This window comes from Zosterops lateralis, assembly GCF_965231275.1.
Source record: "Zosterops lateralis genome assembly, chromosome: 17".
In the NCBI taxonomy this organism is placed as follows: Eukaryota; Metazoa; Chordata; class Aves; order Passeriformes; family Zosteropidae; genus Zosterops; species Zosterops lateralis.
The window spans coordinates 9,000,911-9,013,248 of record NC_139777.1 but is presented as its reverse complement, the minus strand read 5'-3'; the positions used below and the strand labels follow the sequence as shown (position 1 = coordinate 9,013,248).

General features: G+C 50.5%; 1 protein-coding gene across 1 annotated transcript in view; it reads left to right on the top strand.

Annotated features, from left to right (window-relative positions):
• Positions 1–1,348: 1,348 nt before the first annotated feature.
• Positions 1,349–12,338, top strand: part of POLE (DNA polymerase epsilon, catalytic subunit) — a gene marked incomplete at its 5' end in the record, with an annotated part of 34,795 nt that continues 23,805 nt past the window's right edge. The window contains 14 exons of the mRNA XM_083873630.1: positions 1,349–1,579; positions 2,059–2,139; positions 2,224–2,268; positions 2,407–2,499; positions 2,995–3,149; positions 6,042–6,183; positions 6,477–6,557; positions 6,774–6,881; positions 7,283–7,393; positions 7,662–7,747; positions 9,014–9,133; positions 9,874–10,006; positions 10,619–10,732; positions 11,501–11,713. Coding sequence (XP_083729756.1) covers positions 1,349–1,579; positions 2,059–2,139; positions 2,224–2,268; positions 2,407–2,499; positions 2,995–3,149; positions 6,042–6,183; positions 6,477–6,557; positions 6,774–6,881; positions 7,283–7,393; positions 7,662–7,747; positions 9,014–9,133; positions 9,874–10,006; positions 10,619–10,732; positions 11,501–11,713 — 1,713 coding nt within the window. The remainder of the gene's footprint in view (positions 1,580–2,058; positions 2,140–2,223; positions 2,269–2,406; positions 2,500–2,994; positions 3,150–6,041; positions 6,184–6,476; positions 6,558–6,773; positions 6,882–7,282; positions 7,394–7,661; positions 7,748–9,013; positions 9,134–9,873; positions 10,007–10,618; positions 10,733–11,500; positions 11,714–12,338) is intronic.

Sequence of the window (12,338 nt, the reverse complement as noted above, 5' to 3'; positions counted from 1 at the left end):
GGCCCCAGTGCCTGTGAGTCCTGAGTGTCTTGTGTTTGCATCCATGTGTGTGTCTCTGGGACATGTGTGTCTCCTGAAGCCCAAAACTGGGCAAGAAAATAAAACTTTATAATCAGACAGCTACAGAGCATGTATCTGTTTATTCAGCACTGGGAGTGAGGGGGATCTCTCCGCCAAGAACTCACTGAATCTTCTTTAGCTTTCAGTTACATTTTAAAAGTCCTTCCATGCAATGTCACAATTACAACATATCATTAGCATACTCATATTTGCATAAAGCTGTGTCACGGTTTTACAACAGTTTGTTGCTTTCGTGCATGTCTCAGTTTCTTCTGTGGTGGTCGTCAGCGTTCTAGTGGTCTTTTGATTAAGGCTTCTGTAGTCTTCCTCACATTTGAACTTTCTACCTCTATATCTTCAGTGCATGCCTGGTGCTTGTTTTTCAGTCTAACTTGTTTTTAGCTAATTTTGTAGTTTGCAAGTTCTGGCGTTTGTTATCTCACTTGCCCCGCTATTTTGCTTTTCTTTGCTATCTTGCTTGTTTTACCTGCACGTCTATTTACAATATTACTTGTGGTTAACTTTTTGTTACATACCACCTAGGATTCACTCTGGGACCTGTGCTCAGCTTCGCTACTACTTGAGTTCACAACGGGGAAAGCAGAAGCCACATCCTGGGCCTGGGCAGAACTCGGCCCCAGGGCTCGAGCAGGCGGGCAGGAGGTCCCGCTGGGTGCACTGAGCCGCGCTCCCTACCGCCGGGCTGAGGCCTCCCTGCCGCCGGGCCGGGGCCTCCCTGCCGCCGGGCTGAGACCTCCCTGCCGCCGGGCCGGGGCCTCCCTGCCGCCGGGCCGAGACCTCCCTGCCGCCGGGCCGGGGCCTCCCTGCCGCCGGGCCGAGGCCTCCCTGCCGCCGGGCTGAGGCCTCCCTATCGCCGGGCCGGGGCCTCCCTGCCGCCGGGCTGAGACCTCCCTGCCGCCGGGCCGAGGCCTCCCTGCCGCCGGGCTGAGACCTCCCTGCCGCCGGGCTGAGACCTCCCTACCGCCGGGCTGGGGCCTCCCTGCCGCCGGGCCGGGGCCTCCCTGCCGCTGGGCCGAGGCCGGGCCCGACCCGCCGCCTGGCGGCCGCTGTCCCCGCAGCCGCTCCGCCCGGTGGCCGCGGTGGGCTGCGCCGGCGGCGGGACGTGAGGAGAACGAAAGCTCCGCCTGTCATTGGTGGGATGTGCCCGCGGGGGGAGCCGTGGCCGCGTTCTGATTGGTGCTCTCTCCTCAGGGAATAACGGTGAGAGGTTCCCTCTCGCGAGAACCGGGTGCAGCGCGGGAAATTCCCCCTCGGCGGGCCGGCCGGGATGGGGCTGCGGGACGGCGCCGAGCCCGAGGCAGCGCGGCGGGGGCGGCGGCCAGGCGGGCCCCGAGAGCCGGCGGACGGCGCGGGGTCCGGCCGTGACGATGGCCCCGCGCTGTCTGCGCTCAAGCGCCTGGAGCGGGCACAGCGCACGGACCGGCTGGACGCGCTGTTCGGCTTCGAGCGGCCCGCGGAGCCCGGTGAGCGGACGGGCTGGCTCATCAATATGCACCCGGTACGGGCCGGCGCGGCGGGAGGCGAGCAGGCAGCGCACGGGGCACGGGGCGTCCCGTGGGGTGATTCCCGATAGGGCCTGGGGAGGGGTTTCTCACAGAGACACCTCAGCCGTACCAGGGATGGGAGTCCCACGGAGTTATCGCCGGTAGGGCTGGGGGCGGGGGTCCTGTGGGGAGACCCCCGACATAGCCCGGGGTGTGGGGAAAGTCACCAGGGAGATGCCCCACATAGGGAGGGTGTGGGGGAGGAAGTCCCCTGGGGAGACCCATGGTAGAGCCGTTTACACAGGCAGATCCCGGCCCTTCTCGGGGGAGGAGGTCCAGTGTCCCTACTGGTCCTCTCGTGTTCCCCTGGCCCTACTGGGAGGGAAGTCCCACACGGAGACTTCGGGTAAGCCCCAGGGAGAAAGGGTCTGGTGGTGCAGTCGCGGTATAGTCTCATGGAAGGACCTTGTTGAGTCCTGGTGCCCATGGGCAGACGGAGGTGCTGGACGAGGACCGGCGGTCAGTGAGCGCAGTGGACTACTACTTCATCCAGGAGGATGGAAGCCGCTTCAAGGTGGGTACTGGGGCAGACTAAGTGGGTACTTTCTGGGTGTCCCAGAAAGAAACCTGTCACCATCATCTGCCTGCTCTTTCCTAGGTGGCCCTACCCTACAAGCCATATTTCTACATTGCCACCCATAAGGTGAGGAGGGGCAGGACCGAGCTCCCCAGGGAAGGAGACAGCACCTTGGGGAGCTCAAGACCTGCTGGGCAGGCTGCTCTAGGGTGGTCTCCTCCCAAGGACAGAGACACACTTCTCAGCCCCAGGGTCTCTTGACAGGGCTGCGAGCGGGAAGTGTCCTCCTTCCTCTCCAAGAAGTTCCAAGGGAAGATTGCAAAGCTGGAAACTGTTCCCAAAGAGGACTTGGACCTGGTTTGTATCCCTCCGTGGTGGTTTTTTTGGGTCTTGCACAGCTCTAGTGATGTAGGAAGGGATGAGCAGGGAGAGAAAACAGCATGCTTAAGTCTCCTGGTGCCATGGCATCTCAGAAATGTGTTTACTATGGCTAATCGCTTATCAGCAGTAATTACATTCCTCTTCTTGAACATATCAGCCGTTTCAGACAATGTGTTCAGGACATTAATCTCTAGAATTAAAGTGATTGGAGGAAAAAGGATACTGCAGGAGGGGGATGCTGCTCATGCTCACCCCATTCTTCCTCTTTTTCCCTGGGTAAATCACACTTGTGAGTGCCTGCACAAGCAACAGGGCTCTTTTCTGTGCTACTCTTGTGCTCTTGACACACCCACCAGAATCTCTCCTCGGTGCTTTACTGTCCCACCCATCAGCACTTCTTTTTTGGCCAATCCTTCCACCCTTCCCTCATGGTGCCCATTGCTGAGCTGCCACTCTCCTGCTGTTTTGCAGCCAAACCACTTGGTGGGCCTGAAGAGGAACTATATCAAGCTGTCCTTCAACACGGTGGAGGACTTGGTGAAGGTGCGCAAGGAGATCTCTCCTGCTGTGAGGAAAAACAGGGAGCAGGACCAGGCGAATGATGTCTACACGACCATGCTGTCAAGGTGGGAGCTCCCTGCAGGGGACTCAGTTGGTCGTTGATGTTAATAATTCACAGAACCATGGAATAGTTTGGGTTGGAAGGGTCCTCTAAAGGCCATCTAGCCCAACCCACCTGCAATGAGCAGGGCCACTTTCCTCTAGACCAGGTTGCTCCAAGCTCTATCCACCCTGGCCTTGAACACTTCCAGGGATGGGCAGCCACAGCTTCTCTGGGCAATCTGTGCTAGTGCCTCACCACCCACTTAATAGACTCTCTTGATTATTTCCCAGCTGTCCTTGGTTGTTGTCTTGCCTGGGTCTTACCCTTGCTATACCTCTCTGCCTGGTGGATCTTCCAGCTCTGTGCTGGCACATTAAGAGGCCCCAGAGCTGATGGAATGGAATGTGGTGGTATCCCTGGTTGTCTGTCAAATATTTTGCCTGTTCCCTGTGAAAGAATCCAGAGAGGCAATGCCTCTTACTTCTGGTTGTGATCAAGACAGAATTAATCCAACATTTTCTATTTCTCTCCTATCCCTGACTCCTGCTGCCAGTGTCACCAGTGCCAGTTGGTGTCCCTGGTAGATGGACACCAGGGGAAGGACTATACTAGACCTGTTGTTTATAAGTAGAGATGGGCTGGTGGGAGGTGTTGTGGTTGGAGGTTGTTTGGGCCATAGTGATTATGAAATTATAGTTCTCGATATTTGGTGAAATAAGGAGGCACATCAAAAAGATTTTCTCAATGAGCTTCTGGAGGGCAGACTTTGGCCTATTTAGGAGATTTATTCAGAGAGTTCCTTGGGAAGAGCCCTTAAAAACAAAGGGGTCCAGGAAGGGTGGGCGTGCTCCAAAACAGAGATTTTGAGGGCACAGGAACAGACTGTCCCTGTGTGCCGAAAGATGAGTTGACATGGCAGGTGTCCAGCCTGGATGGGCAAGGAAGTTTTGAAGGAACTTAGGAATAAAAAGAGGATGTATCATCTTTGGAAGGAGGGTCAGGTATCTCAGGAAATATTTAAGGGGGTTGCTAAGGCATGTAGGAAAAGAAATAGAGAGGCCAAAGCTCAGTTAGTACTCAATTTGTCAACTTTTGTGAAGGATAATAAACAATGTTTTTACAAATATATTAACAGCAAAAGGAAGGGTAAGACCAACCTCGGTTCTCTACTGGATGCTGGAGGGAATTTAGTGACTGCAGATGGAGAGAAGGGGGAGGTGTTTAATGCCTTCTTTGCCTCAGGCTTTAGTGGAAAGGCAGCTTGTCCTCAGGACAACTGCCCTCCTGGGCAGGTAGATGGTGTCAGCAAGCTGAGTGGAGGAGGGGGCAGTCAGAGAACTGTTGAGCCACTTGGATGTTCATAAATTTGTGGGCCAGATGGGATCCAGGGTGATGAGGGAGCTGGCAGGGGAACTTGCAAAGCCACTCTTCATAATTTACCAACAGTTCTGGCTCACTGGTGAGGTTCCAGAAGACTGGAAGCTGGCCAATGTGGCGCCCATTCACAAAAATGGTGGGAAGGAGGATCCTGGAAATTATAGCCAGTTAGTCTAACCTTGGTACTTGGTAAGGTTATGGAGCAGTTTATACTGAGTGCCATCACGCAGCACCTACAAGATGGCCAGGGTATCAGACCCAGCCAGCATGGATTGAGGAGGAGTAGGTTGTATTTAACCAACCTAGTCTCCTTTTATGACCAAGTGACCCACCTGGTGGATGAGGGAAAGGCTGTGAATGTTGTCTATTTGGACTTCAGCAAGGCCTTTGACACTGTCTCCCACAGCACACTCCTGGAAAAGCTGGCAGCCCACGGGTTGGACAGGAGCACTCTTTGCTGGGTTAGGAACTGGTGGGATGGCTGAGCCCAGAGAGTGGTGGTGAATGGTGCTGCATCCAGCTGGCAGCCAATCACGGGTGGTGTCCCTCAGGGATCTATACTGGGGCCAGTTCTATTTAATGTTTTTATTGATGACATGGATGAGAATGTTCAGTCTATTATTAGTAAATTTGCAGATGACGTTAAGCTGGGAGCATGTGTCAATCTGTTGGAAGGTAGGAGGGCTCTGCAGAGAGACCTGGAATGGTTGGATGGATGGGCAGAGTCAAATAAGATGAAGTTTGCTAATTCAAAGTGCCGAGTCCTGCATTTTGGCCACAATAACCCCCTGCAACATTATAGGCTGGGGATGGTGTGGCTGGACAGTGCCCAGGCAGAAAGGGACCTGGGGCACTGATGGACAGCAGGCTGGACAAGAGCCAGCAGTGTGCTCAGGTGGCCAAGAAGGCCAATGGCACCTGGCCTGGATCAGGAGTAGTGTGGCCAGCAGGAGCAGGGAGGTCATTCTTACCCTGTACTTAGCACTGGTGAGACTGCACCTCGAGTGCTGTGTCCAGTTCTGGAGGCAGTTTAGGAAGGACGTTGAGACACTTGAATGAATTTAGAGGAGGGCAATAAGGCTGGCAAGGGGCTTGGAACACAAGCCCTATAAGAAACGACTCAGGGTTCTGGGGTTGTTTAGCCTGGAGAAAAGGAGACTCAGAGGTGACTTTATCACTCCCTGCAATTACCTGAAGGGTGATTGTAGTCTTGTGGGGATTGGTCTCCTTTTCCAGGTAACAACTGACAGAATAAGAGGGCACAATCTTAAAGCTGCACCAAGGGAAATTTAGTTTGGATGTTAGAAAAAAGTTTTTTACTGAAAGAGTGATAAAATACTGGAATCATCTGCCCAGGGAGGTGGTGGAGTCACCATCTCTGGATGTGTTTAAAAAAAAGTTGGATGTGGCACTCAATGCCATGGTTTAGTTGAGATGTTAGGGTATGGGTTGGACTTGATGATCTTAAAGGTCTTTTCCAACCCAGTGATTCTGTGTGACACATGAGTAAGGGAGCTGCTTCCCTCTGCTCTTGCAGTGCTCTGAGTGGGGGCAGTCTAAGCACAGATGAGGAAGGAGCCTCCAAAAAAATTGCCAACCAGATGGACAACATCGTAGATATGCGGGAGTATGATGTGCCCTACCACGTTCGCCTTTCCATCGATCTGAAGATCCATGTGGTGAGCTTTGCTTTCCCAATCACACTCCTGAAGCGCAGAAAAGTTTTTTCTCTCCAACACCTTTACAAAAGTATTGGTGACAATGACTTCATGTCTAGAGTTCAGTTCTGTTCTGCTGGGCTTCCCCTTAGTTAATGGCACACAGAAAAGCTACCTGATTAATGCATGGCCATAGTTTGAGCCTTTATTCTGGGCTGCCTGTGATTGCCATAGTTCCATCCCCAGCATCTAGACAGAGTGACCTGGGGATGTGGCCCTGCCATAAGGCACTACCCACTCTCATCTCTCCACAGGCTCACTGGTACAACGTGCGATACCGGGGCAATGCCTACCCCCCTGAAATCACCCGCCGAGACGACCTTGTGGAGCGGCCGGTGAGCACTGGGCAGGTGTCCTCTGTCCCAACAGACTGGTGTCTGACGTGCTGCCAGAGTAAAACCATGGTGGCAGGGGAAATGCTGGACTTGGGTAGTGATTTTTGGGTTGATAAAGCACTAAAATGATTAACGGGGATGTTCTGGTTCATTTATTGAATCAACACCTTTCAAGTCAGCTCTGGAATCTTTTCTAATGGATTTGGTCCTGCCCAGGATCCTGTTGTTCTTGCCTTTGATATTGAAACAACCAAACTCCCATTGAAGTTTCCTGATGCAGACACAGACCAGATCATGATGATCTCCTACATGATTGATGGGCAGGTAAGGATACCAGGATGGTTTCCTTCAGGCTTGGGCAGCAAAGCCAGGAAGCAGCCCAGCATTCCCCTCCAATCCTGCTGTCTCCTGGCTTGCCATGCTGTCAGCTGCATGATGTGTGGCTGTGGGAATAGCATTAAAGTCTGGGTGTACAGGAAGTTTCGTGGAACCCAGCCCAGGTTGCTGGTGCTCCTCTGCAGGAGAGAGATAACATTGGTGTCCCATGTTATCTCTCCATGGCCTCCTTTTCTGATGGTCAATGGTGCTTCAATGGATGACTCCCAAAATGTTGTTCTCCCTTGAAAGCTCTGGCTTTCAAGAGGAAAGCATCCCATTGTTTGGACAGCATTTTTGAGTTGTCTGCAACTCCAGTTCTCTTCACTGCCTCCTTGTCACTTCCTCAGGGTTACCTGATCACAAACAGGGAGATTGTCTCAGAGAACATTGAAGACTTTGAGTTTACTCCCAAGCCAGAGTATGAGGGTCCATTTTGTGTCTTTAACGAACCAGATGAGGTAAGTCAGATCTTCTCTGCAGAGTTTTGCCTGCCTGGAGCTTTTCCTGGCCAGAGAACTCATTCCCTGGCAGATTGCCTCCCTGGGGAACACAGTAAGTCCAGCAGGGCTGCTTCTGCTTTTGTTTCTTGGGTATAAGGGTAAGAGAGATCAGATTTGGGCTAGGTGCAGAGGAAAGGGGAAGGGTGGAGCAAACTGTGGTGTCCACCACCTCTCTGTGGAGGAGATGAAGTTCCTTAAAATACATGTCTTTTCTGTTTCATCCCAGGCTCATTTAATCCAGAGATGGTTTGAACACGTCCAGGAGACCAAACCCACCATCATTGTCACATACAATGGAGACTTCTTTGACTGGTAAGATCAGGGATAATGGCAAAACTGGTAAGGTGTCACCTCAGCTAGAGGGCAAGGTCAGGTTGGTTTCTCAACATCCTTCCATGGCTCAGACAGTGTGGGCAGGCCATGTGGCCACATGTGGAGCAGCCATGTCCTGCACCTCACCAAATCATGTGGTCATTGGCTTGGCAGTAGGACTTTCTGAAGAGTCCTTTCCACTTGCCTGAGCTGCTTTTAAACCCCTGGCAGTGTAAGAATGTCAGCATATGGATAAGCTCAGTTGTGGGAGAGCAGGGAGAGGGTGAAAAGAGACCTGGAGGATATTGGAAGAGGTGCACAGACGAGTCTGGGGAAGTGGGAGGAGGCGGACCACACACCTCTTCCTCCAGATGCTGGATACAAGCAAGCAGGTTTGCCTCTTGAACCACAAAATGGTTTGGGTTGAAAGACACCTTTAAAAAAATCATCTTGTTCCAACCTCACTGCCATGACCAGAGACACCTTCCACTAGAGCAGGTTGTTTCAAGTCCCACCTGGCTTTGAAGACTTCCAGGAATTATGTGTTTACTTGTCCTGCAGGAAGTTTTCCTTGTGACCAGATACACAGATAAATCACAAGAAAAATTCTTTAGGCAATTTATAACAAAGTAGTCATTGAGCCATTGTTGGAGATGCAGGAAAATGGCTGTTCTGTTCCTTCTTCCTGTTCCTAGGGAGGAATGTAGAAGAGAATTTTTGAGAGAATCCAAAGAGGTTCAAATTTGCAGAGTTGAATGCAAACAAAACAATTTAGTGCCTTATATTTGGTTGGCACCAGAACAAATTTGGAAAAAAAAAAAAAAAAGAATGTGCTAAAAGATTTGCTTGGAAATTAAGAATGAAAAAGAAAATGCCTTAAAAAAAATAACCAAAGAAAAAGCATGAAGTTAAATCAGGTATCATGTTCATATCTTATTTTGTTTGCCTTCAGCAATCCAACCTTACCTGTCAATCAACCAAAGACCAATGTTTGGAGATCAGTAGTGCTGTAGCATTCCTTTGTTAGATAATAGTTTAAGGGAAATATGAGGTTCAATCAAATATTATGTTTATGCTTTTTCACTTCCCTTGCTTTTAGTAGTTAAAATTTGCCAGTTAGACAACCTAAAACAAATGTCTGGATGGCTTTAGCCAATGCATCAGATTTAGATATCATATGTCTGTCCAATATAACCCCAGAAAAGCCATTTTCCACCTGTTTAGTTAGTATACCAGTAGTATACTTCATGCTGCCTCTTTCCACAGGCCCTTTGTGGAAGCAAGAGCAGCAGCTCATGGAATTAATATGTATCAAGAAATTGGGTTTCAGAAGGATAGCCAGGGAGAGTACAAAGCATCCCAGTGCATCCACATGGACTGTCTGAGGTACCGAATGCTGCCGCTCTACTACATAGCTGTGTCTTTATCTCTTCAGTTCAGATAAAATACCTACGGTTGTATTTGATTACTATTCTCACATTCTATCTGCTGGAAGCTTTGTGTAACCTTATTCAGCTGTGTGACAATCCATTTCTGTGTTGTCTTCTTCCCTGTGGCATCCTGCATCCCACAGGGGCTGCCAAGTCTTCCCCTGAAGGGCTGCAAGGCTGCTCTTGCCCTGCAGCCTTCGGTGTTTGATTGCTGATTTGGGAGGACAGAGAATGGGAGAGGGAATGGATTAAGATCTGGCCATTGGAGCAGGGAAAGGGACTATAGCCTCACCTACCAGTCTCCTGACACAGAGGAAAGAGAAAAGGACACATGGGAGAGACAAAACTTTGGGGGTTTATGTGGGGTTTCCCCCTGGAGCAGTCTGCGCTCTGGAGCACAGCTGAATGTCCTTGCAGTTGTTGCAGGTGGGGTCTTCAGTGGTGAAATATTTATCTTAAAGCCACTGAAGGAACTGGAAGGTAGAAATTATGAGAAGTGGTGATGGGGTGGACAGGGAGGTTTGTTCTGGTTGGGCTAGCTAAAGTTGGATAGCCTTGTACCCCACTGTTCTTGGATGCTGGGCTGTCCTTGGTGAGAGATCCCCATGATAGTTAAGGTCCCCTTCACCTTGATCCTGTTGTGAAGGTCAGGGCTGTTTTCTCTGCACAAAGTGATATTTTCCTTATTCTGTCCAGGTGGGTGAAGAGAGACAGTTACCTACCAGTGGGAAGTCACAACCTGAAAGCAGCAGCTAAAGCAAAACTGGGTTATGACCCAGTGGAGCTGGACCCTGAGGAGATGTGCCGGATGGCCACAGAGGAGCCTCAGGTATTCTCTCCCTGTGCTCTATGGGAAAACATGCCTAGAGCAACTGCACTATGACTGAGTCTGTAAGTTAGAGTGAATTTTGAGAAATAACTGAATCTGTCTCCCCAGACTTCCAATGGCTTAGAGCTCACAGGGAGAAGAAACAGGATTCCCCTGAAGTGGTTCTGGCCCTGGCATTGCACTGTACATTCTCTGTATTTATTTTACATTAGTGTGAGGAGAAAAGCACCACTGAAAGCAGAAACACCCCAAAGAACTGAGACCTGCTGGGGGAACAGGAGAGGGTTAATGCTCCAGATGTCACAGGCAGGAGGTTCTGCTGAGCCCTTTAGCAGCTTCTGAGACCCAAACTGGGCAGATTCTGTGCCTTCAGCTCATCGTCCTTGTTCCTTCTCAGTTAGAGCTGACATGTTGCTGTTTGATTAGAGCTAAAGCAGGATAGCCTCAGAAGCAAGCACATTATTCTTTGCAACCTAGGCTATGGAGAAATACATCTTTTCCTTCTTCCTGCTGATAGGAGAATGTCCATCAGGAAGCAATGAAAGATCATTGTCATTGAGCCACTCTGTCACATGGGATTGAGATTAATTTGCTTCTCTTGTTCCTTGACAGACCCTGGCCACCTACTCAGTGTCCGATGCTGTTGCTACTTATTACATGTATATGAAGTACGTGCATCCCTTCATTTTTGCCTTGTGTACCATCATTCCCATGGAGCCTGATGAGGTGAGTGCTTCCCTAAAATGACGATCTCTTTTCTGGGTGAAGTGCCATGATCCCACGCTGCAAGGATGCTCTGGCCACAGATCTGATTCCCACTGCCTAGACATTCTGCATGTGTGGCAGAAAGGGAGGGTGAATTTAGAAGCTACTCCTTTCTCCTGCAGCCACAGGGTGTTTGAAGACAAGTTTCTCTAAGAAGAAAACACCTGAGATTTGGCAGTGCAGAGCTGGAGCAAGAAAGTATGGCTGATGTTCCATGCTCAGCCAAGTTCACCTGCAGTTGTGGCCATGCAAAGTTTGGTCTCCTGATGGCTGTTGTCAGCTGTAGGGAAGACAATGAGGAAGCTGTCAATGCTAAGCATGTGGAAGATGTCAGTCTGTTCCCACTTGATTGAGTGACAAAGACACTTGATGGAGTGTTGTTGCAGATGTGTCGCCAGCTGAAGTTGTCCAGCTCATTGTGTGACAGTCCAGTCTTGTTTAATGCTGGGACAGCATTTCTGCAGAATCACAGACTGGTTTGGGTTGGAAGGGATCTTAAATATAATCTTGTCCACCCTCCTGTCAAGGGCAGAGACACCTTCCAATAGACCAGATTGCTCCAAGCCCTGTCCAACCTGGCCTGGAACACTTCCAGGAATCTTGCAGCCAAGCTTCTCTGGGAAACCTGTGCTGGTCCACTGCCTCACCAACCTCACAGGGAAGAATTTCCTCCTGATATGTAAATCTACCATTTTTGAATTGAAACCAGATTTGGTTTCTCACGTGCAGGTGTTAAGAAAAGGATCTGGGACACTGTGCGAGGCACTGCTGATGGTTCAGGCCTACCATGCCAACATCATCTTCCCGAACAAGCAGGAGCAGGAATTCAACAAGCTTACAGAAGATGGACATGTGCTGGACTCGGAGACCTACGTGGGAGGCCATGTGGAAGCTCTGGAATCTGGGGTCTTCCGCAGTGACATTCCCTGCCGCTTCAAAATGGTAATGGGCCAGCAGCCAGCCCCTCTCTTTGTGGAGCAGCATGGTGGGAAGGGATAGCATTTCCACTGTTGGCATCTGTAGTGTGTACCTGCTGGGCTTCCAGGGCAGCACCTAGCATCACAGAAATCAGTAAGGTTGGAAAAGCTCTTTAATGTTGCCAATTCCAACTGTTAACCCAGCATTGCCAAGGCCACCACTAAACCATTTCCCCAAGTGCCACATCTGCATGTCTTCTGATCACCTCCAGGATGGTGATTTCACTAGCTTCAACAGCTTGTTCCAATGCTTGGCAACCGCCAGGAGACTCTTGCTATCTGAAGCTGGGCTGAGGCAGGATGAGAAGAGATCTCTAAGTGGCCATCTGTACTTCACTAGGAGAGCAAGAAATCCAGAGCTCATTGACAGCAGGGGATGGTGGTGAAGTAGGGTTTTGGGCTTGTTTTTCAGCCAGTGGTTCTTGGAAGTTATACCTCTGTTGCTTGGGGTCCTGTCCTCTCTCCCAAATGGAACTTCTTCTGAACACTTCCTGAGGGTTTTTTAGCTGTTTCTGCTACCTCCATCACTTCCCCCAGTGCCTTAACATGTCCCTTATAGCTTAGAGATCCCCAAGCCAAGCAGGGACAGG